This window comes from Calypte anna, chromosome 4 (genome assembly GCF_003957555.1).
Source record: "Calypte anna isolate BGI_N300 chromosome 4, bCalAnn1_v1.p, whole genome shotgun sequence".
In the NCBI taxonomy this organism is placed as follows: domain Eukaryota; kingdom Metazoa; phylum Chordata; class Aves; order Apodiformes; family Trochilidae; genus Calypte; species Calypte anna.
The window spans coordinates 5,818,952-5,843,386 of NC_044247.1; the positions used below are offsets into that span (position 1 = coordinate 5,818,952).

At 43.0% G+C, this 24,435-nt stretch overlaps 1 protein-coding gene across 6 annotated transcripts in view; it reads left to right on the plus strand.

Annotated features, from left to right (window-relative positions):
- Positions 1-12,549: 12,549 nt before the first annotated feature.
- Positions 12,550-24,435, plus strand: part of LOC103528359 (integrator complex subunit 6-like) — a 39,978-nt gene continuing 28,092 nt past the window's right edge. For 4 of the 6 annotated variants that reach the window (XR_003987470.1, XM_030449006.1, XM_030449008.1 and 1 more), the window contains exons 1-2: positions 12,551-12,876; positions 12,963-13,040. Coding sequence is in view for 4 of the 6 variants with exons in the window: in XM_030449006.1 (XP_030304866.1) it covers positions 12,766-12,876; positions 12,963-13,040 (189 nt within the window). In the remaining 2 variants the exon portion in view is untranslated. Of the gene's footprint in view, positions 12,877-12,962; positions 13,041-24,435 lie in introns of all 6 variants that reach the window. The other 2 variants (XR_003987469.1, XM_030449007.1) reach the window with 2 other exon arrangements.

Sequence of the window (24,435 nt, forward strand, 5' to 3'; positions counted from 1 at the left end):
GGCAGAAATGCATCATTTCTTCAGCAGCTTCTCTGAAAATTAACGTTTGTCTCTCCCTCCCAAGACTCAAAAGGAAAGGGAATCAGCTGGAGGAGCAGCAGGCTCATCTCAATGCCACTCAAGCCCACTAAGTGTTTGTTCAGCTACTGTATTTGAGGTCTGCCTACTTCTTTTTTCAGAACTGACAATGCAGAGCATTGACACTGATAAATTTTGGGGCTTTGCTGAAGCATCTTGCTTATAGTTTCATTGACCTTGGCAGCAATAAACAACACTGCTCTCAAAGGGAGTACTGAATTTCTCTGTATGCCTTGGTAGTTCTTGGTTCAGATTTTTTTCCATTGTTGTTGTTAAAAACTGTTTTATGTCTTGTGTGACACAGTGATGCTGAAATCCTCCTTTTGGAAATGCAACAGAAGCAATTTCCATGTCACAGGATATTTCCATGTTCCTAGGAATAAAAATTAAGATGAAAGCGTGGTGTGTGGGAAGACCTGGTTGTGACAGAATCATTCCCAGAGGCTTTCTTGGATGGAGAGCAATCACAAAATGAGGATTTCTACCAAGCTTGTTTAAATTCTCATAAGTAGATTTTGGCAGGAAGCAAGATGTGGCCACTGCCAGATGTCTTGCTGAGTTATGTGTATGTTCTGTATATTTCTAAAATTAATAATTAGGCAATGATGAGGAAATAAATCTCCATAGGAAAGAACAGTTAGCAAAACCCTAAAGTCCATTGTCTACAAAGAGTCCCATTTCTTAGATGGGCTTTCTTTACTTTAATGACATTAGGGGAAAGCTCCATTTTGAAACAGAAGGAATAATGTAGACCTGGTCTATGAAATTAGATAGCACCCTTTTGCCTATCTACTGGGAAAATGAGCAGCTGAGCATAATGCTTGCACACAGGCAGCTCTTTAGAGTGCTTCAAGAAAAGCTTTGAAAAAGAGAAGGTTTTGTACTTGGACACAGATTTGCACTGACTGCAGAAGTTTCCATATTACACTTGCAGTGTTCTGGGGAGTTGCTGTAGCACTGCCCTACCTTATTTTACTGCCCTCCCTGTTTGCCACATCCCCAGCTCCCAGTAGACAGGGATGCTGTGGATGTGCTGGTCCTGGATGCAAAAGATCCATGAGACAGATTTCTGTGTCTCTGCAAGTGAGCTGCACCTCCAGCTGGATAAGAAATAATCCCTTGCTGCTTTTGTTTGGAAAAGATTAAATGGGTAAGAAAAACATGGTTGTATCTGCTACGCAGCAAGATTTCAAATTTCAATTTACTTACCTTCTAAGCAGTCCATGTATCCCTTATTTGACCAGGGATTTGCAAACGTGGCCATGGGAAGGTTGCAACTGGCCAGCATTGGACTGTATTTAATTAGCAAGGAATGCAGGAGTGTGGCTGTGTGCCCTGTAGGAGCAGCAACCCACACAGTTACAGGTGCCCTCCTTTTCTCTCTCCTGGCTTTCTTCTAGCAGGAGTCCTGCACATCCAGCTGGTGCTGCCTATGGAAACCAACACGTTCAGATATCTCCATCAGAACAAAAGTCTTCCTGTTTTCTGCTTATTACTCTGCCAGGGGTGCAGGCAGTATCCTTGGGTTGATGGTTCTGCTGTCCTCTTAGTCTTATTACAGATAAATCCCTGGTTGTCAAAACCTTGGTGCATTCACATTTTTTTTTATGTCTCTTTTTGATTAACCATTTCAGGACAGCTGGGCCTGAGTCTGACTGGCATCAGCTGCTGAGCATACTGAGTTTATCTGGAGTTTCAGGTGACTGTATCTCAAAAGATGAAGCTCAAAGTGCACCAGGCTAGGCTGCTCAGAGCTAAAGTACCTTCAGCTGAAACCAATTAACTGGTACCTCTGTGTTTCATTTAAATTTTCTTTGGAAAGCTAAGCCTAATTTTCCCTTTGTTGCCACCATTCTGAGGTGTTGTGCCTTGGTGCCCTGAGAGGTAAGTCTGTTATGAGTTATTTTTTAAAGTAGTCTGATGGTTAACTGTCCTCCTGGGTGCTAACTTTGAAATCAGAAAAGTTAACTTCTATTTTTATGGTAATTTTAATTTTACAAGGTGACTGTGGTTGCCTGGAACATGATTCAGGTAAATTCCTGTTATGTGTATCAAAGGGTAATTTATAGCTCCAGTTTAATAATTTATGCATTTTGTGTAAGTGGCTCTTCCTCCAGAACAGCAGGAACCTTGTTAGAGCTACACTACTCTCTGTGCTTGTTTTCCTTCTGATTTACGCTTTTTTTTGTTACAAGGCAACTTTTCAAAGTGTTTTTTTTCCTTATTTTGCTTCCACAAGTGCATTCTCCTGCTGTTTTCATTTCTCTCCTGTGCTCCTTAACATCAGCACTGAGGAGAGCTGAGCACCTGGGAAAGGGGAAGGGGGAAATTGCCTATAAGCATTTAGCAGGAAACTCCAAAGCATTGGTACTGAGATATTATCCCTCACAGGGCACAGTTCAGGAGAAACATGCTAGTGGGGGTGCCAAACAACTTAGGATCTCCCTTCCACAGTGCAAGTATGCCACTTGCCTCAGGTATTTTGTTTATTGTGCTCCAAAGCTGAGGAGACAAGTGCTGTGGAAACCTTGAGTCATCAGTGGCTCATCACAGATTTTTCACTGTGCCAAACCATCACTAGGCTTTTGTGGTCTTCCCCACCTCCCCTTCAACCCCCCCTCCCTTGAGTTTTCAGTCTTGTTTCCTTTCTTGCATATATTTAAAGTTTGTGCCCAGCACTGCTCGCCCACCGTGTGCTGTTCTCTCCTCTCTTCTCTCATTCCTGCCCTGGTTTAGTGGGAGGTGTCCCTGCCCACGGCAGGGGAGTTGCAGCTTAGATGAGCTTTAAGGGCTCTTCCAACCCAAACTCTGCTGTGATTTTTATGGTAAAAACAGGGGAGCCAGGAGGTGTGGGTGTGGGGAGGAGAGGGGAGATTGCAGGAGGAAAGGGGAGGGTTGCTGGGGGTAAGGAACAAGCTGTCTGTCCTTGGCTCAGGGATGCTGTGGAGTGGGTTGTGCAAGGCTGGAGAAGTGTTGGGGTGACAAATGAGCATCCTGTGACATGGGAAATGGCTGGCACAAACTCTCAGTTCAGTGGGATTTTCCTTGCAAACACAATGGATTTATCTGAACAGGGAATAAGTGAAATTTGAAAATATTTCTGACTCTGTTCTAAAATTGTTTGGATGGGAATTGACATTATAGCTTTGTTGTTATATTTTAATACTTTTTTATTTTAAAAGCCATAATCATGATTGGAAATTCTTTTATAGATTTTGCATAGAAAACCTTTTATTGCAGTTCCTATTTTTTTTAAATCAAACTGACTTCAGGGTAGAGTTTCTGGTTTTTCTTTTGGTTTGCTTGTTTTCCCTTGCTGTCTGAGGTAAATTGTTACTTTCAGCTGGTTATGGAGGGCAGTTGTTTGGTTGCCTTGTCTTCATTTTTTTTTGCAGCTAGTACCAAATTATTATTATTTGGGACTGGGAAGCTTTTTGACCAAGAATGGAGGAGAGCTGCACTTCCTACCCTTTGAATATGTGACAGAGGCTGCAATTAAATACCAAAACATCAGATTAAATTTTTCCTTGTTTTAACCTGAGATCTGCACCTCACTAGAAAGACCTGGTGCAGTATTCTCTCTGCATAATTTTAAGTGTGGTTGCTGCAGAGATAATATGGGGAGTGTTGGATTGCAAAGCTCTGCCAGAAGCATCTCCTGCCCTGCTGGAAAGTTTGCTGTGAGATGGAGAAGGCAGAGAACCAGTCCCTGCTTTTTGCTGATCTGTGCTGGGCTCACAGCTCAGTGCTGAGCAGCAGGAGCTGCCAGGCTGGTGCCAGGAACAGGCTTCAGCAGATGCTTAGCTAGGAAGAAAAAGGCCACACACCAAATCATCTTGACTTGGTGTCTCCTCCCAGCTTTGGGAAATCAGCTGAGTAAGGGTTTGAAAACCCCAACAGTTCCACCTAAGCTGCTGTGTTTATTCGCTGTTGATCACACTGTCCCCCATGAATTTGTTTAATGCCTTCTAAAATCCATTTTCAGTCTCCACAACCTCCTGAGGCACTGGCTGCCATAATGCAATTACAGGCAGTATGAAAGAGTATTTCCTTCTGGGTGTGTTTGTTTCAAACCTGTTGCTTAATGACTTTGTTGGATGCCCCCTCAGCTTTTTTACCATAAAGGAAAGGGAACAATTATTCTGTATTTACTTTCTGCCTTCAACATTTTATGGACTGCTCTCACTTCCCTCTGCAGTCATGTTTTTTTTTCCAACTCTATCTGAAGAGCTCCTGTCTATTTAATTTCTTCTTCTAGTGAAGTTGTTCTATGTATCAAAAAAGATAAATGTGGGCTTTTTATTACTTCTGTCCTTCTACCTCTCTTCCTGACAAATGCGTCAAGGAAACCTTATTCAGGAATGCCATAACTGAGATTCTTTGGTGCCTCTTTGTGCCAAAATAACTACTTTCATTTTCTAGAAATTGCCAAAAACTTCTGAAAGGATGTGAAAACTTTGTTCTTGTAACCCTCTCCAGTTTGAGGTTGTATTCATCTCTAGATGATGTAAGAGCAGATGACAAGTAAACAAACAGGAGAAATGACTGGATTTGAAGTTCTCCTTTGCTGCAAACAAACCTTCAGCATTAATACACAAAATCAAGTGAGTGCAAGGAAGTGACAAGATCAGGATCTGAGAAATTCAGTCTCTGCTGAGCAAGGTCAGCAGCACTAAGCAGGAACAAAGATGACTCCAGAAAAAGTAATTTTTTTTTTCCTCGACTTAGTCAAGAATAAGCCTGATCTCTTCTATGGTGCATATATCTTCTGAAACAGAGGAATAAAAGGTTAGTCCATTTTTATTCACAATGTCTATGTTCTTATCTGCCATAAGTACTCTATTTGAGAGAGGCAAATGCAATCATCTTCAGATCCTGCTGTAGACATCTCCAGGGAACCTCTTGCTGCCCTTTCAGCCTGGCAGAGTCACACATCTCTTCCAATCTGTGCCATTTTCCCCCACCCCATTGTGTCCAAGCACACCTATTTCCTGCTGCTGTGTCTCAGTTCTTTGGATTCCCCATCTGACCTGCATTGCAGCACTGTGCCATCTGCTCCTGCCACCTCCTTTTTTCATGCCTCTACACGGAGAGGTGGTCTCCCAAAGCAAGGTTGTGTGCTTGCCTGAGCCCTTCTTGGAAGCTTGTTTCTTCCTAACACTTACCAGATAGCTCAGGGAGATGACCCTTAGCTTCCTCTTCCTTGTTATTTATATATATATATATATATAAAATAAAAAAAATTCTTATTGCAGAATGAAAGGATCTTTCTTCCACTCTCCCATGCACACACTTCTTGCTGAGTTTCATTCTAATCTCACCAGTGTTGCTCAGACCTTCCTCTCCTGTCCCACCCACTCATTAGATCATGGCTGCAATTAGCTTGTGAGAACTGCAGGGCAGGGTTGATTTCTCTCACCCTTCAGTGAGGGCTCGGCACACTTTTGAGCAGTTTTGGGGAAAAAAAAAACTGTAAAAACAACAAAATAAACTCCTGTGTAGCTGGGGAAACCAAGGTTGGAAGGCCAGGTACCCATGGAAGATGGGGGTGAAGGTCTGTAGCAGAAACAGTGAGAGCTCAGGTGGCACAAAATTTATGCTGCAAGTAGATATCTCTGTGCACTTCTGTAAGTCTTCAATGACAAATACATATTAGAATTAAATATTCCATTAAGGAAAAAGAAAAATATTTTGTGAAAAAATGCTCGTGGTAAAATGCATCACTTTCACTGCACAGTGTTTTCTGAAGTAGGTGTTTTTCTTTTGGGGGGGGTGTTTGGCAACTAAATGGTAATAACATAAACACACTGATGTCATGAGAGAGTTTGGTTTCAGTAAGGTGATGCTGATCCATTAAGGTGATGTTGAAAATGTTAATCCCTAAATAATATATCAGATTTCCAGTTTGCAACAAGTAACTTGATTTCAGGTGCCTGCAGCACAAAGTTGAAGCCTCGTGGTGTGGTGTCCCTCCCTATTTTGAAGACAGACTATCTCTAATTTTGTTTTTTTGAGACACAAGGTGCTATGCCAGTGGGGACAGTGGGTGTCCCTGGTGTTCCTGGTGGGGTAAGAGGGTGCTGAGAGCTGAAAAATGACTTGCAGTTAAAATCAAAGCCTGATGAATTTGCACAAGGGCTGATGTTCCTTGGGACTCGACGCAGGGTTTGGGTCATTTTGGGTCAAGCAGGAGCAGGATGTGGAGTGCACAGCCAGGTCAGATAAACTTTCCCTGTTGGGGAGAATTTCTGTTGCAGACAAGCCACATATATACCAAAAATCATAACTGTGTCCAGAAGTCAAGCAGCCAAGTGTGACTTTCCCTTCATGGTGAATCCTGTCAGTCTGGAGCAGGTCCCCATACAGCAGGAGTTTTCTTTGCCATAAAAGAACTGCTGGTAGGTAACAGATGACACAATGTCCACTTCTCACTTGGTGACACAAATCTGTGTACCCAAACTTTCCTAATCAGTCCCTGCTGGCTCCAGCCTATTTAAAAATGTGTGTTTTCAGGTATTGCTTCTGGCAACCATACACTGCATTCATGGCTCTTAGTCTCAGAAACTCAGAAGGATGTAGTTTTCCTTAGAAATGAAAATTTTATCCTGTGTTTATCTTTTACCTTGTAGAATGTAATAAAACCCAAATCCTGCTACTTTGCACATTAATTTATATTCTTGATTTCCACAGGGATAATACTCTGGGTTATTTTTTTTTTTTTAATAGTGACTTTCATCTAAAGATCCCAAGCTGATTTGGCTTAATTCTTGGGTACAACTTAGCAACACTTAGCATAAGACCAGTAAAAAGAAGTAACTGGGAATTTCTCTGTTCTTGGCTGGATGTCAGTTCAAATGCACCTAAAGGTTGGAGCATCCCTGTGAGCCCCTGCTTCCCACAGCTGTGACTGGCTGGGGCAAAAATCACGGCCTCAGCCAAAAATCTCTCTTTTTCCTTTCTTTTCACCTGCAGAGAAAGTCCTGCTGTCTCCCAGCATTTATAAAAGAGAGATGATAAATCTTTATTTGGGGAGAACTTGGTGGGACATGTAGGGTCTTGGATCTGAGGCACCCACTACATTGTTCTGATGTTATTTGCTTTGTTTTTGTCACGGTTTAACACTGGCCCGGCGATTAAACCGAATAACAGACGCTCTCTATTAATCTCTCTCTCTCCTTGACAGAGAAAGGAGAGAGAATAAGGGAGAGAGACTTATGGGTTGGAAACTAAACTACACAACTTTAATGAAACAGTAATGATAAATAGGAAAAATTTCTAAATATATACAAATATACAGGAAAATGGATACCACATTCCTCCCCCCTCTCTCCCAATAACTCTCACGTCACCACCGAGGCTGTAGGGCAGCCCTGGGAAAGTCCAGGCTGGACTCCTGGAGTCGGCAGCAGTTGGGAACCGGAGGCAGGAACACACAGATATGGGCTGGCACGGATCAGGACCACAGGCAGAGGAACGGACGGGATCCTTCCAGGATGCCGGGTGAAGGAAGGGAAGCAGGAAAACAGGAAATCCAGAAATCATGGCCTGGCCCTCGTGATTCCTCAAATTTATACTGAGAGTGAGGTATATGGGATGGAATACTCTGTTTGGTCAATTCTGGCATCTTTCTTGTCTGTTCCTCCCCAAAGGAGGGCTCAGGTGGGACCTCTGTATCCTCCTGGACGGTAAAATGTTTTCCTCAGAGCTGAGCAGTGTCCTTGGCTCTGCACACCAGTCTCTAGCAGTAACTATAAACATCAAGTGTTATCAATCCTAGAAGCACACACTGTCTGAGAAACTTGCTGTTAATTTCTGCAAGTGCAACTACTTACAAGAAACTTAGCTAAAAACAAAAGTACAAGACAGAAAATCACCTTTATCCTGGTCCAAACCAGGACAGTTTTCTCTCTCTCTGCATATGCATAGGTATGTGCAAGATTATTTTTGTCAACTTCACCTATAGGGGAACTGATTTCCCTGGTCTGCTAAACTTGCCAATAAACCTTTGGTTTATTTTTCAGTAGCCAGGACGTTTTTCAAACTTTTATTCTGAAAGTTGTTTCTTCTCTGGAGAGACACTTGGACTTTGAAACCAGCCCTCATGTGGAAAGCCTTGCCTGTCTGGAAATTTGTTCCAGCTTGGTTTGCTGGTCAAAGTGCTGCTTTGTGAATTCATTTTATGTCCCCTGGGAGACATTTTGTCAGAAATTTTGCTTATCTACTATTGCTGCAAAATGATTCACCATCTTAGGCAACCAATCTCTTTCTCATCCCCTTTTCAGTGGTCTTCAAAGCAAAATGGGAGTTGATCTGTATCTGCTGTTGTGCAGGCTGGGGTGATCTGGCTTTCACCTTTGCACCACGTGCAGTGTCAGCTGTGCTGACAAAAACTTTGCATAAAGAGGAAAGGTCTGTCCTGTGCACAGCAGAGAGTTCACCCCTGTGCTGGGGAGGGGGACTCTGCCCCTTTGCTAAGAGGCCTCTTTTTCTGCAGTGCATGGAAGACAAATTAAATTTCAGTTGCCCTGAATTGTTTTCCTGAGCATGCAGCTTTCTCTTTGTGTGGTTAAATATGGCAGTTACAGTGTAGTATTGATGCACAGTCAATAAATCAGCCATAAATGTTCTATGGTCAGAGGATGTATCTGTAGTCTCTTCCTTTAGTTGAAAATGGAATTCCTGAATTCCCTGAAGCCTGTGAAACTAAATTAAGGTGCACACCTCCACAGAAGAATTACATAAAGTCTGATGGCCCACGGGATTGGCACCTGATTGGCACCAGGTTCTGTTACTGCCCTCCAAGCTGCAAACTCAGGCTCCCCAAAGTCAAGTTTTGGATCAGACTCCAAAATGTTTGCTTGTCTTGACTGCAGAAAGGAGACAGAGCAAGTGAAAGGGGCAGAAATCTGTAAGGAGTTACAATTTTGTAGAAGTTCACAGTGCAGTTACAAAATAGGCAAAAAAAAAAAAAAAAAAAAAAAAAAAGCTGCTCAGCAATATTCTGAAAAATACTGTTTGCCTTTTTTTTTTTTTTTTCCCCAGGAGGTGCTGTGTGACACCCACCCTGGCAGAAACAGCTCAGCCTTTTCCAGCTTCTGTCTTTAGAACAGATAAGTGCTGATGGGTGAGGAAATTCAGTCCTCATCCAGCACAAAATATCAAAGGACTTGAATTTGGTCACCTCTTGCCATCTTGAACATAACTCTGTATTCTTGCTCTGCCACATAGTTACTGAAGCTGTGAAGGAGAAGCACAATGTAGCACAATTTTTACTTTTCATACTGGAGTTCAGCTGTGCTCCAATTCTTTGTGTAAAGAGGGGATTTCATTTCTCTGAAATGGGCAGTGTATCTGAGGCTGCCCAAGAGCTAAACACTTCTGAATTCTCACTGTGGCACTGAAAATGGCATCTTGTGTGGTGCCAGTCAGGTCCCTTAGCTCTGGTGGCAGTTCCTGTGTTAGGAGTAACACCTCCCAACTCATGGATGGATTAATCATCAATTTTATAGCCATTGACCAATAAATATTTGTGCTCTGGTTTGAAGCCTTTTAAACCAAGCAGGAAAGCCACCAGGGCAGCTGTGTTACAGGACCAAGACTGAACCACAGAAGCAGAGGGAGGTTTGAAGGGTTTAGCTGTTGATCCAGATTTGAAGTAGATAACTTCTGACTAAGGTATCAGGTGTGCCCCAAATTCAGGTGGCTCAGCAGTGCCAAGCTGACCTCCTGCTGAGCCCAGAGGAGCCTGGCTCCTGTCTCACAGGTCAGGTCAGAGAGCAGCTCAGTGAGAAAAAAGGAACAGATGAAACAAATATAAAAGCCTTAAGAAGAAAGGAAGATTGTTAGAGAGAAAATCCTGTTAAAGGTAACAGTTTAATGTTACCTGTGTAACAGTTTGGATGTTAAGCTGTGTTAGAGTGAGGAATAGAAAATTAGCAACTTAGCAGCACAATAGGGAAAAGTACCACTGGTCTGTCAGAAATGGGCTGAAATTCTTCCAGAATTATGTTCCTTTTTACTGTGGGACAGAATATTTACACAGGAGCTATGTCAAAATATTGAAATACAGGAGAGCTTAATCTGCAGTAGCTGTTCTGATTAATTTCCCCATAGAGGCAACTTCTTTAACCATTGCAGCTGAAGAAATGTACATGAGTGTTATTTCAATTAAAAGCCAACAACATTTTGTAATCTCTATTAGCAAATGTCTCCTGCCACAGCTGCATCACAAACAAAAACTGGATGGAGAAGCAGAATGCAGATTACAATGGTGGTGTCTTTTCAGGAATAAAAAAAAGTCTCATTAAACTAAATATGTCTTTCATTGTGCCCAGAGAAATCCTAATCTTCAGCTTTTGTGGTTTCCCACAGGACCAGGCTCCAAAAGGCAAAGAGAGAGTGGGAGAGGATATGAACCTTGCCTGCTACTGCCCTTGGAAAGGTCAGCATCTGAAACGGGAAACAGGAGTTTTGTCTTAACCTTTAAATACAATGTTTGGTTGTGACTGAAGTGGCTTCCAGGTAACTGTCAGTCTGTGGTGAGTAAAACCCACAGCAAGGGGATGAACTTGTAATTGTTCAGCATTGCACAGAGTCTGACTCGAGGACTCTGTGGGACCCGGGGCCTCACGTTGCAGGTTGGAATTGGCTGAGGTCAGCTGGAGTCAAAAGTTAGTCCCTGACTTCATCTGTTGGGTGTGAGAGAAATGTATAGGTGCCCTCATCAAGTTCTCTGTGCAGGGACCAGCAGTAGCAGCTGGCAACTTCCACCAACACTTCAGTTTCCATTCACTCAAATCCGTTCCTCTCCAGGAGCTGGCTTTCCAGACTAACCTGCAATATTAAAAAAAAAAAAAGTATCTGCACTTCTTGTCTTATCTGTAGAGATTCAAAACCCATTTCTTTCATGCTGGCTCAAATATTTATCTGTTTATCTCTGCTGCCATTTCTGCTCCGATCACTTAAAATTCAGAAATCCCGGTTGCAGCCACACATACACAGGGGACCTGGGGTGGTCTCCAAGTTTGACAGTATTTGTTTTTAAAATGATCTGCTTTACAACTGTTAATTTGTCCACTCTTGGTTCACTATAATAATTTGATAATGTTATAAGAAAAAAATATTCACAGAGGATTTTTGAAAAGACAGCATTATTTCTAAAATCAGTGGGGAGGATTGCCACTGTCCTGTATTCAGATGGTGGGGCTTTTTTGGCGACAAAATCTCTGAAATAAATTAATTCACATCTCCAAGTACTATGATCAAGATGGGCAACACTAATTTACAAACATTTGCATTTCATAATTCTTTGCAATGGAGATTTTAGAAGTTACCTGAGGTGTTGTGCAAGAACAGGATTGTTTAAATCCTTAAAAAAACAAAGTGAAAACTGAAACTGACTCTTGTTCAAACGGCAAAAAACCCCAAACCTGTGAAAAAGCCTTTGAATATATTTGAAAAATATTATAATTAGAAAATATAAGTTTCCTTTTTATTATTTTAAACATTCCTAATGCTTTTGTGTTTGTTGGATTCAATCCTGGAAGCCAACAAGCATTCACAGGGAGACGCAGTACTAAATATTTCCTCAGCCCGACCCCAGGTCTCAGCGTTTTCCCTCAGAGAGGGACACCTTGATCCCCTCTTTCAGACTGAGACTTTTTTTTTCCCTCCTCCACCTGAGTGGCAGGAAATACTTCAGGGTTTTGTTTTATTTTTGCACGCAGGACCCAGGAGCACACCAGGACCACGACAGGAGCCCCCGGCACAGCCACCGCCGCTGGAAGATGGCCGCGACCTGACAGGAAAACCACGGCACGTGTAGAGCTGCGGATTTACTGCTTAAGTGAAACCTCTTAACATCAGAACCGGAGCGATTATATCACCGGGTGATTAGCTGAGCCGCTTCACCCCGTTGCCCGGTACCACCTCTCTGCCGTGTGGGCACCGAGGCACAGGGTGAGCCAGCCCGCGGTGTGCAGGTGTGAGGCAGCCGCCGGCTGCCTGGCGTCTGAGGGCTGCAGCGGCGGGACCGTGCCCGGGGAGCGGGGGGGAGGGCTCTGCCGTGAGGCGGTGCCGCCAGCGGGCGCCCTCTTTCCCTGCCTCCTTCCCTCTTTCCCTCCCTCCTTCCCTCTTTCTCTCTTTCCCTCCCTCTTTCCCTCCGTCCTTTCCTCTTTCCCTCCCTCTTTCCCTCTCCTTCCCTCCCTTCCCTCTTTCCCTCCCTCCCGGGGGAGCCCCCGCGGGGCGGGGCGGCCCCTGGGGCACGGGGTGGGGAACCCCGTAGAGGGGCGGGGGATGAGGGAGTTGGGGGGGGGTGATGACAGGTGCGGCGCGCGCGCGCGGAGCGGCCCTGTCGGCGTCGTCGTCGCCTCCCTCCCCTCCCCCTCCCGCTCCCCTTCTCCGCCATGAATATGCAAATGAGGGAATAATTGTCAGCCAATGGCGTGCGCGCTGGTCACATGGTGCTGCTGAAAGCTCAGGGAAGAGAAGTTGAGACTCGGCGAACACAGGCAGCTCAGTAACGAGCCGCAGCGGCCGCAGCCGGAGCTGAGCGGACCGAGCCCAGCCGAACCGAAGCGAACCGAGGCCAGCAGACAAGCGGCCGGCCGGCCCGGGGGAGCCAGAGAGCCGCTCCCCCTTCCCCTCCTCCCTGCAGGGTGCCCGGCGGGCCGGGGCTCTGCCTGGACCATGCCGATCCTCCTCTTCCTCATAGACACGTCCGCCTCCATGAACCAGCGGGCGTATCTGGGCACCAGCTACCTGGACATCGCCAAGGGCGCCGTGGAGATCTTCATGAAGGTGAGTGCTGGGCAAGGGAGGGGCCGCCGCCGCCCCCGGTCGCCCCCTTCGCCCGCTCACTCCGCTTCTCTCCGCTCTTTCCGCAGCTGCGGGCCCGGGACCCGGCCAGCCGCGGCGACAGGTACATGCTGGTTACCTTCGACGAGCCGCCCTATTGCATCAAGGTAATAACCCCCTCCCCGCAGCCGCCCCCGGACCCTCGCAGCCGCCCCGGGCCCGCCGTGGGGCCGCCCTTGGTGTGGCTGCGGGGCGGCGCAGCCCCGTCCGGCCCGGCGGCGGCAGCAGCAGCTTGTGAAGATGGCGGACATTTTGCTTTTGTATGGAGGAGAGAGGCTGAGGGCGCTGCTGAGATGGAGGAGGGGGGGGAGGAGACGGACCGGAGCGTGATTCACCGCCCCGGCGTGTCGAGGGAGGCGGGCGGACGGCCCTGCTCCGCCTTCCCCGGCCGTTCCTCCCCCGCCTCCCGTGAGACGGCGGCTCCGGCGGGGCTCGCGCCTCTCCTCGGGCCTCCGCCGTGTGTCCCGGCCTCTTTCCCTTCCGTTTTAAGCCCCCCTCAGCCGAGGTCGTGTCCCGGGGGCTGCGGGGCTGTAGGGCAGGAGGCATCGCCTCCCCAAGGTTGCGGGACCCCCGCCTGAGTGCCGCCGCGGGGCCCCTCCCGTCGGGACGGAAGCACCAGGGGCTGCTTTCCGGTTCTGTGAGGCAAGAACCGGAGCAGAAGAAGAGGCAGTGTGGATGTTGGGGGCCATCCCCCCACGCCCCATCCCTTTTCCGTGTGGTGTAACCCGCACCGGCTCTGTGTAAGGGGGCGGAGGTGGGGGCTGCCTCCTGGGCTGCTCTGCCCCTCTCTGCTCGATCCTCAAGAGTGAGGCAAGTGGGGCCATGGCATTGATCACCTCGACTGTGCCACGAGGGGATGGCAAGAGTACGTCCCTTAATTTGTAGCCCTCAGCTTGCTGTCTGACTTAATCTAAATGAAATAAAGCTGAAATAAAGTATTCCCCAGGGAAGTATCTAATAGGTGCTTCAGAATCATCAGGAATAGTCCTGGATTAGGATTGTGTTTGCTGTATAGTGATCTTGGGCCTTAGACCTGTACTATGAAGGCCCAAGAGGTTCATGTAAAAATTATTAACATGTAATAACAGAAAAGATGAAAACCTTTCCTAGGTGCCCCAGCTAAAACTTCAGAAAAGAAGTAAAAAATAACTGTGCTTACTGATGCGGCCTGTCCACATCTCATAATGAGGAAACTTAATTATCAAGAGCTATGAATCTTGGCTCCTTTCATCAGCAATGTATTTACACAGCTAAAAAGTACAGTCTCCTTACTGAAGTGACAGAAGTGACTTTTTTTTTTTTGTTATTGCACCTTTCATTTCCTCAGATGAAGGTGTGGAAGTCATCCTCTTTCTGTGACTGGAAACCATCTTTCTTGAGTTACAGAAACCCACTGTCTGTCAAAGAAAACTTAGGTTTGTCTTGGTCAGGATTTTTAGGCATATTGCACGCATCTTTTTCCCCGACCATGTTTGTGTCTGCATGCAGAACCTGCATCTGATTCATCAGTGTTAACTGTTGATTTCTTGTGTTTGAGAAAGACTTTCCCAACACAGTCACAGTAAGCATACTGGTGATTTAATAAAAAAATACTCTTCTGGACGTTTGTGTGGTAATGCTACAGGTTTTTACCATATATATATATATATATTCAGATTTGCTGGGGAAGATCCTGATGTTTTATGAGCATCTGTGTAACGAAGATCTGACTGTCCTCAGTCTTACTAAATAGTAATTGTAATAAATGGGACTATGTGATACACATTGCAGTATAAAATCATGTGTGACATACAGTAAACAGCCAAGGGAAAAAGAGCATTGTGGTTCTTGTAACTTGCCAGTGTCTCCTCTTGGAAAATTATTACTCTGCATTCAGCATACTGATTTTTAAAGTGGACCCTAAACAATCTTAAAATATTTTTTTCAAATCTTGGTACCTTGTGTAGGAACAGACTGCAGATCCAATAAACCTGTGTTTGTAGTAATTATCACAGCTCTACTTTAACTGATAGGTTATGGCATAAATTAGTGTGGTTAGGCTGTCATCCTGAGTAGGGAAAGCCTCACAGCAACAACATGATTCTTCCCCTCAAAACCTCTTAATAGTATTTATGATGCCCTTGTGTTGTGTTATCTGGCAACCATAGTTACACCAGGAAAACTTTCAGGTCTGGGCTGGATTCTCTAAACCTTACAAAATGTGCTTGTAAGAGAAAAAATATAGTTTCTTTGCTATGCTGTTATAGTTACTTTATCCCTAGATTTAGAGAATGAGGAAACAAACTTGTCGAGTGAATGTGTTTTGCAGGTCTGCTTTCCAAATATGTGCAGTAGTGGCCGATTTTGGGTTAGTGGCTGTTCTATCCTCTTGGTTTTTTAATTATTTATACCAATTAAGTTATATATCTCACAGATAGTTCTTAGGTTTACCCTGTAGTATTTGAGGGAAATCTTGTTGTGTGGACTTCAGACTGCCCAGAAGGCAGAGACATTACAAAAACTTGAGCTTGGAGCAAGGGTAACTCTGAGATGAGTGCATTGGTTTTATTTCAGATATTTTTAATCTGTAGCCTTGAAACTTTTTAAATAAAAAAGTGCTGTTTTACTTTTGGACAGGAATGTATCAAGAAAACATCACACAGATCATGGTGTTAAGTGAAAAGATCCTACTGTTGCACTAGTGCTTTCATAAAATCTGTGCAAGGAAGATGATGTTTTTGGTACTGTGCTCAGTACAGAGAGTTTGAAATTCTTTGAGACCTGTGACCCTCTCCTAGATGCTCCTCTTTTTAAATGCCAGCTTATAGATCTGTTTTACTTTTTAAAAATGGGATTATTTAGTCTCTGGGTTTGCAGTGTGACTCAGCGAAGAGCCATGGTGGCTTGGTCCTAAGGAGAAGCCAGAGTGCTGTCCTGGGAAGATGGGGACAGAGATGGGAGTGGTAGGAATCTCAGTTCCACTTCTGCAGCAAATGCCTCTGGAACCCTGTCAGCTGCTTTGCTCCTCTTGTTACGTAATCTATAGATGGTGATTTGTGACAGTAATTATGCAGCCATTTACAACCCTTGATTTGCTTCCAAAATGCTCTCCAATAAGAGACAAATATTCATTATTTTAAAAGCATGTTATGAAGTGTATAAAGTTGCCTAATGATATGATTCTGAATAAGTCATTGAAAAGATAGATGTAAGTTCTTTTGAAAGTTGGGTCAGGCTTGTTTTAGGGAGTAGGAAGGAAAAATAAACAGTGTGTTGTTTCAGGGAATGAGAATGTTCAACCTTAGATTTATACTGTATATAAGTTTTTTCTCCACTCTTTATATTAAAATAGTAATAGGATGCTATATAGTGAGTGTGTCTCAGGCCAGTAGCATGCTAGCAGCCTTGAAGCCAGCCCATTTTGATTGTGCTTGGGTAGCTGCTGAGACCTGTAGTGGTATGTGTCAGGTGTCTATTACAGTTAAAATGTTAGTGCTTAAATTTAGGTATTGAAGGAATTCCCTCCCCATGTGTATTCAGTTCTATTGGGTGAGAAAAAGGGCTTTAAGAACAGCTTTATTGTTTGGCACAGTGTTTTTGTGCTCTTGGCCTTCTGTCTAAGATAAGTGTGTTCTATGTTCCAATGAATTTGGTACCTGATATGTCCTTGTTTTAAAGACTTGATACTTGTGGATTATTGGTTGAACTTGGAGCTTGCTCCATTCCATCTGTGCTTTGACCTGGCTTTGCAGTACTTTGCAGATGAGTGTCTCAGTCTCATCCATTTCTGCAAAACGTGGCTGGTACCAAATGCCTGGGGAGGAGGATGGGACCTGGCCAAGCATATTACTGACAGTTCTGCAGGTCACTTTCCAAAACTCCCACAGTTTGCAGTTCAGAGACCTGTGCTGGGGGTTGATATGCCAGTAGTAGTCTTCTGTGGCTTTTTCTGTGTGTTTGCCCAGTTGCTTTTTTTGAAATCACACAAACTTTTTATCATCCTCAGCTGCTTTATTCCATATACCAAATATGTGTTTCTCTACACCTAAGTAGATGCCGTGGTGTAAATGGACATATCTTAAGCCATTTGATTTGTTTTTTTCCTGAAGTAGAAGAATGGGGAGAAGGAAAGGGTCTTCTCAGCTGCCTCCTTCTCCCAAGCTTTTGCTGCTTTCCAGTGATGCAGAAAAGAGGGAGTAAGGTTTCAGCAACGTCTACCTAGATTTTGCCTATGGCAGAGGGGTTGGAACAACGTGATCTTTAAAGGTCCCTTTCAACCCAAACCATTCTGTGATTATCTGTAAATGGAGCTCATACCAAAATTTCTGCCTAAGACAATTTTTTGAAAAAGAAAGCAGGGTTTACCTCTTTGGGGTTTTTTTTCATTCTTGATTTTTTTTGAAATCTCACATCCTGCAGCTGGTGGTCCACTTGTGGATTTGTGCTCCAAATGACTAGTTCAGGCCCAGGCAAATAAAACCAAACAATGGTGGTCTTATGTGAAGTTATTGATTAACTAGACTGCCCTGTTCCCTTGTGACTTATATCTGGCTGCTGCCCTTTTCTCAGTGCTTGAGGAATATTGTTTATGATAGGGTCACAGAAGTATGGCTTTTGTTTTAGATTCTTGTGAATCTCTCCAGTATGACCTTCATAAATGATCTGGTCACAAGTAAGAGCTGAGAGGACTTAAGTTAGGTTTACTCTGCTGAATTTGAAATGAAATGCATTTTTTTGTTTTGTGTAATACTGAATTGCAGAGAGAGTTGTGACTGCACTATAAAAATAGGCTCCATGAATTTGACTGCAGGAATATGTATGTAGCTGTCTGAGAATCCTTAATGTAATGTATGTGAAACACTTTGCTGTTTGAGAAATGCAAACTGGGACTGGTAGATAGGATGCCTTCCAGTTCTGTTGCTGTTCCCTCTTAGTCAGTACATATGTTTCTCTGCTGAAGAGCTCTCTTGTGGAAGCTGCTCTCAGTGATGGATTCTGAGCAACCTTCCCTGTTTCCCTGAAATTCTCATTAGGGTTGAGCTTAGTGACCTTTAATTTTGCTGTTGGATCAGGATACCTTAGAGATGGAATAGGATTAGTAGAAGGCTCTTAAAAGTATTTACTATATGTAAATAACCTGATCACTTATGATATTAAAAGAGTGCTTCAAAACCGGGAGTTCATAAAGTCTGATGCAGGGAGTCTTAACTTTTCTAGCTCAGTTTTTTAGTCACACAAAAGCTTTTGCCTGCATTTTAAAAGTCTGATTTCACATAGATGCTGGTGTAGAATATAACCAATTACCACTGGCTCTGCAAAGGGAGGTGGCAAACGTGCTCTGCTGCCAAACAGAGATGTCAGATCTATTTGTCTGTTTCTGGAAGAAATGAAATCAGAGCCCCTGACCCTGAGCTGCAGGGACAAAGAGAAACCCAGCCGTGAAACCTGTTGGGTTTGAGGCAGAGACCTTCAGGAACGCTGCCTGAGGTGATAGGAAAAGCATTTGTGTTTTAACTTTTGTCAAGAAAGAAATTCCTAGCCAGCTGACCTGTAGCAAATCCACAGAATAATCTTAAATTGATTAGGCTTTTACAGGAACCTTGAGACTTCAAACCCCGTCAGTTTTACACGTCAAAGGTCTGGCTTCTGGCAAATGCTCATACTTGGTGGTCTGACCTGTGCTGTTGTGAAAAGGATGTATGAACAGCTGGAAATATAGTTGGAGTTTACGAGCTGGTGGTTGAAGTGTGGAGGCAGAATGGTTTGGTGCAAGGCAGATAGGAGCTGCAGGGGCAGGAAGGAAGCTGATATCACAGAGATGCAAAAGGGGAAGAAGACTGAGGTGAATGGGAGAGGCCTATCTTTCTCTCCAGATATGCTGTAAAAAATGTATGTACTTAGTGAACCTACTGGCCAAGCATTGCTGGAATGATAGAAGAAGCCATGCAGGACATAGTACTGAAGAACTAGATGAAACTTATGTAGAATACACAGTGTCTGGTTTTGATAACAAATTCAGAAGATTATGGTCTGTGTTTGCTTAGCAGAGAAAGCCATTCCTGTTTTAGCACCCTGCATGTTTTGAGTCAGTTGTAGATACATTTTTATTTCTGAACACTACCATCTTCCCTTGCCTGTGAAGTACTAAGCACACATCTTCTCCAGTCTTGCAATATGTCTTCCACTGTGTTTGGTTTGTGCTTTGTCATGGAATTTGTGTATTTTCAGGACTTTCAGCATAAATGGCTAGCAAGTTAAAGCCAACAATTACTCTTCTTCATTACTCAAGGAATTTAGAGTAACAGGAGTCACTTAATTGTGTAAGGAGCACTCATGCACATCCTGATTGTCCAGTTCTTTTCAAGGACAGAACAAAATCTACTTAATACTGTTTGAGAATCCCCCACCAGTTTTTACCTGCTCCTTTCTGCTTAATTGCCTTATCAGTCTAAGTCTTTGAATGCAGGGTGTGTGCTCTATGTTAATGCATACGAAAAGGTCAGTTTTTAAAAACCAAACATCGACTTTGTAATTGGGCAAGTGAGGCCAAAGACAACTAAAAGGTTCTTGTTGGTGCAGGTGATAGTTACCTATCTATATACTGCAGTTACATGTCTCTCAAAATGTAAAAAAAAAAATAAATCTAAAAATCTTATTTTACTAAGGCTTAGGAATTGGCAGTTGACATCCCTGTAGCAAGCAGGAAATAAAAGTGTTGTAGATCCTTTTAGCTTAAAAAAGGTACTAAACAGGTTCTAATAGAGAGCATCCTGTGAAATGCACATTGTCTTTCTGGAGAGGCAACATATTAGGCAGTGTAAAGCATGTTGATCTTCTTTCCCTCTTTCCTGAATGATTGCTTCTTGCTGTCTGGATTTTGTTTGTGAGGTGTAGTGAATACCCTCTTGCAGGAACTGGTGACAGGAGAAAGCACCACACTGAGCATTTTTGTGCATAATAATGTACCCTTTAAAAAAAAACAAAACAGTAATAAGGGTAACTCATTTTTGTAAAGGAAATCATATGGTGCATTCTGAAATAGAAAGCTCTTGAAGAATTCAAGTTCATGCAAAAAAAAAAGGTGCTAAAAGTTTTTGAAAGTAAGTTATTTTAAATGGCATGGCAATTGAGAAATTAACTTGATGTATATGATGGACTGAACTCTTCTTGACTGTGTTTTTTATCATTAATTTTTGAAGTTAGTTAAATACTTGAACTTGTGCTTTCACCACCAGTCTGTCTTCATGGGAAGGGGCAGTCTGTGTTGCTGGTTAAGTGTTAATGAAGTATTTGATTCTGTTTCTACACGAATCTGCAAACTAAAAGCTTGTTACTTCATCTGAAGTGTGTTGGTGCTTCATATTATTGACAAGAAGCCAGAGACCTTGAATGGAAACCAGCATCTCTTGATCACAGCTACGGTAGCAATTTATTTTTTCATCTTTTTATTTTATTCTTTATTTGATCTCGGACACATTCTAAGATGTAAGCCCTTAAGACTACAGGATAAACGAGACGAAAGGAGATATGTTTGTGCTAAGAGGCTTAACTCATCCTCGGTGCAAAGGTTGCTTTTATTTTAAAAATAGAAGCTTAAAATGTGGTATCAAAGAGTTGAATTGGATCTGCCTAGTTGTGTTTTTTTGTAGTGAGATGTTCTGGAAGAAGGAAGGGGCTTTGTGAAGTTGGTGGTTCCTGCCACGTGTAATCTTTACTGGCTGCTTCCTCCCCTTTTGTGTGGTTAGTGTAGGCCTTGTAACCTGGCTTTGTGATGTAGCTGAAGTATGTGCAAAATACTTCTGTGATACCTTGAAAATGAGCACTTATTAGGGTTTTTTAACCTAAATAAAAGCTAATACGGGGCTAAATGCTGATTGTCTCACTCTAATAATGGAAAGAACTAATTAATGTTGCAGGATGTTCACCCTTACATAGTTTTGGAAGAAGCTTGCCAAAAAGAACTGTGATTTGCAGGGATGGTGTTCTGTAGTTTTGTGAAAAAGGATAAAATGTAGTGTTGTCTCTTACAGTGTTTTCATATGTCAGACAGATGGAATCAAATGGGGAAAAAGTAATTTCTGTACCTGGTGACTTTGCCTTTTGGAGATCTGTGCTTTTGGAGGGGAGAGCTGTGTTAGACCAACAGCCCTGTGAGAAGATTCTGGATGTCTCCAGTCTCTAGCAATTCTTTTCTTCTCTATTTTTTGCATGCCTGTGTCCCTGATTTTATTTAAGAATGTAGGCTACCAAAAAAAATTCTATAGGAAGAGCAGTTGCCACTGTTCTGAACTTTAAATGCAGATTGTTATTTAAGTAATGCACTCTTGTGGATTTCTTTCTTCTTAAACTTTATTTTTACAGTCTACCAATTAACATCTAATTCTTGAGCTTTCACCTTGACAAAAGGTATAGCAGGTAGTAATTTAAAGATGTTTTTCACCCCTTTTTCTTTTTTCTGGTTTTTTTTTCCTAATTTTAGACTGGTCAGAAAATAGTTGTGTAGTAATCAATTTTGGCTGTAAGCAGCATGTTCTCAGGGTTTTACTCAGACACCAAGGAAAATGTACATTATATTGTGCAGATCAGAACCTGTGGTTGCCTTTGGGATTAAGATCTGGCATTTACAAGTATCTCTGAAAGTCGAACTACTTATTACCAGATAAGCTTTTTTTCCTTACTATTTTCTAACTAAAGGGCCAATCTCTCATTTTACCTGGTTACTGGGACTCTTTGCTTAGGCTTCTGTGCAAACTCTCCTGGAAAAGCAGCCTGAGATGTGTTAGATGTTGCCCTAAGCTACAAAATCGACACTTCAGAACTTTTAAATGTTGCATATTAAAGATGAAGATGTTTGTTGATTTGGCTGTGTTTTCAGAGATGCTTTTAAACTCTTAAAAGTGTAAAATAGTATTTAAAGGATACAAAGCTTCATAGATGGATGTTGTTGAATGACTAAAACAAAGATCTACAGTGGGGCTAAGCTGCTGTTGCTGTGCTCTGCTTGTAAGTGAGAATAATGCATTAGTAGTGGTCTTAATAGCATGTTAGCAGTAGAGCTAGCAGGTTTCTCTTGGGGAAAAAAAAAATGAAACCCTGCTTTGTGGGAAAATCTGCATCTGTTGAGCCAGAACACTTGGTGCTTTGGCTGCTGCCAGGCATCCTGTTGGTTGGGGCACTGAGGCTGGGGACAGGACCTGGTGTCCAAGCAGGCTCAGCCCAACCCAGCCAGGTCCTTGCAAGGTGCTGCAAGGTAGAACAAGGTGGTGAGCACTTGCAGTTAATCAAAAAAGCTAAATCTGAGCTGGTGAGTTGCTTTTGAATTATTGCATGACTCTAGCAAAGCTGTGACTTATTCTCCTCTAAAATAAAAAAAAACCAAACAACCCCCAAACTGACCATAACAACACTACCAGCTCTACCAACATATTTTCTGCTATATCAGACTCGATGGTGAAGATGACATCATTTCCTAGGTAGCTGAGATCTCTCATTTTGTGTTGCTTCAGTGAGTATATTAATTTAATCATAATTTAAAGTATCTCTTTTTTCTTCCACAGCAAGTCAGATTAATTATATGACCCCCTCTAAACTTGTTACCTTCTTGAGATTCAAAGTAAACTTGCAATAAATGTAGCACTTTGGTGTGCTTCACTACTTCTGTGATGAAGGAGGGAGGAGGAATGTGACAGTTTTCAAAATGAGTGTGAATCATGCTGTGTTATCAGCTCTGGGCTGCAAAGCTAGAGGAGCATCAGTAATTCTCTTCCACTTGTTTCCCAGAAATGTTCAAGATGAACCCCCTGTGCTGATAGCACATGCTCTCTAACCTCTTAGCTGCTGCCTTTATTCCTTTTGACTTTTCCAAACTTTCTTGGAGTAGGAAGGGGCTAGGAGGACAGAGTTGGGGGTTGACTGGCATTGAAAGGATGTTTAGTAGCCTGGAAGAGTAATGAATGCTCTGGATAAATGCATATTTTTGATTGAAACCTCCGTGTTTCAACTGTTGCTCTCTGTACAGTGTTTATTTTAGATGCACCTATAATGGTATTTCTGAAATGATTGCTGAACAGGAGCACATAGCCTCTTGTTGTGCTTACTGCACTAGAGCTGCAAATTGTATGATTACATCTGTGTTCTCTTTCTGAAGCTATTGTGTGAAATGTAGCTTGCTCTGGGTCAACTCTGAACTGAAATACCCCAGCTTGTTAAGTGTTTCTCAGAAATACTGCTTTTTTAAACTGGATAATGGTCTTTTATTTAAATAAGAATGCTTTTTGAAACAGAATGATACCAGGATCTTTCTGGTATTTATACTTCCCTTTCTTCCTGTCCTTTCATCCTTGTGCAGCAAAAACTGTGGTGAGCATACTTGTCAAAGATTGTTGGCCAAAAAGCTAAATTCAGAGATGGGTAAAGTAGGAATATCAGGTAATAAAAGGTAGTGTAGGCTTTTTATTTTTGCTTGGCAATGGCTGTTATTATTATCACTTGATCCAAGCATAGTTTTGGCTTTGAGCATCTCTGTTTGACATTTCCAGCAGGTGAAGGTTCTGCTTCTCTGTCAATGCTGACATTAACAGAAGGGCCCAGTACTTGTTTTGTAACTGGTGCTTCAGAGCCTCTGTGCTGGTGTTTTCTGAGGATACTGTGCTTAAAGGTTAATAAGAGTTGTCCTTACCTAAACATCTTGATTTCTTCTTGATGGAAAAACATTTCTAATTCTTGTTAAATATTGAGGTAGTCTTAAAAGGTCAGTGAGCCATGTGGTGTAGTTTGGACTTGTTTCCTAAGATGTATGATCACCTAAACTTTTGAGATATTGTGGACAAATACTTCTTGCCCTGTGTGATTGGCTGCCTGTCAGTAAGTTACATATCACACTAGAATGGAGTTCTGATCTTGCTCACATTCACTAACACATGCTTTGGAGAACAAGCTGGTGCAGTGTATTTTATAAATTAATTAATCTTTGACCAGTGCACCTACAGAGTAGTTCAGCTTAGAAAATACGCAGTTAAGGGGATCTCTTGTGTACCTCAGTTCACATGGCAGACCTGCCTTGGAGCTGGATTACTTTTGGATAAAATAATACTGGAAGATGCACCCCAGCTACCAAGTGATGAGTCTAGCAGGTCTGTAACATACTTCTCTTTTCATCCATTCTTGCCCTAGAATTTTACTCTGTTACAGCAAAGGATTGGGGTAGCAGCTGTCTGTGCTTCAGCCTTATCTAACAGGACAATTATTCTGAAGTAAAACCCCTGAAATGAGCAGTGTGGCTGTCACCTCCCTAGAACTGACTCTTGTGCTACACTACTTGCTGACCTAAAGGTAGCAGCCAGCGTGTGGCTTGCACTAAAGGTGTCACCAGTTGTGTAGGGAAAACTAATGTGAGTGAGTGGAGAGACTCTGTGTTTTTGTCAAAGAACATGGTCTGACCCAAAGCTGGAATGCAGGGGAGAATTGTGGTGCCTGGAAATGGGTGGAGGTGGAGACAAGCAAAGTGACAGCTTTCTGGTAAAA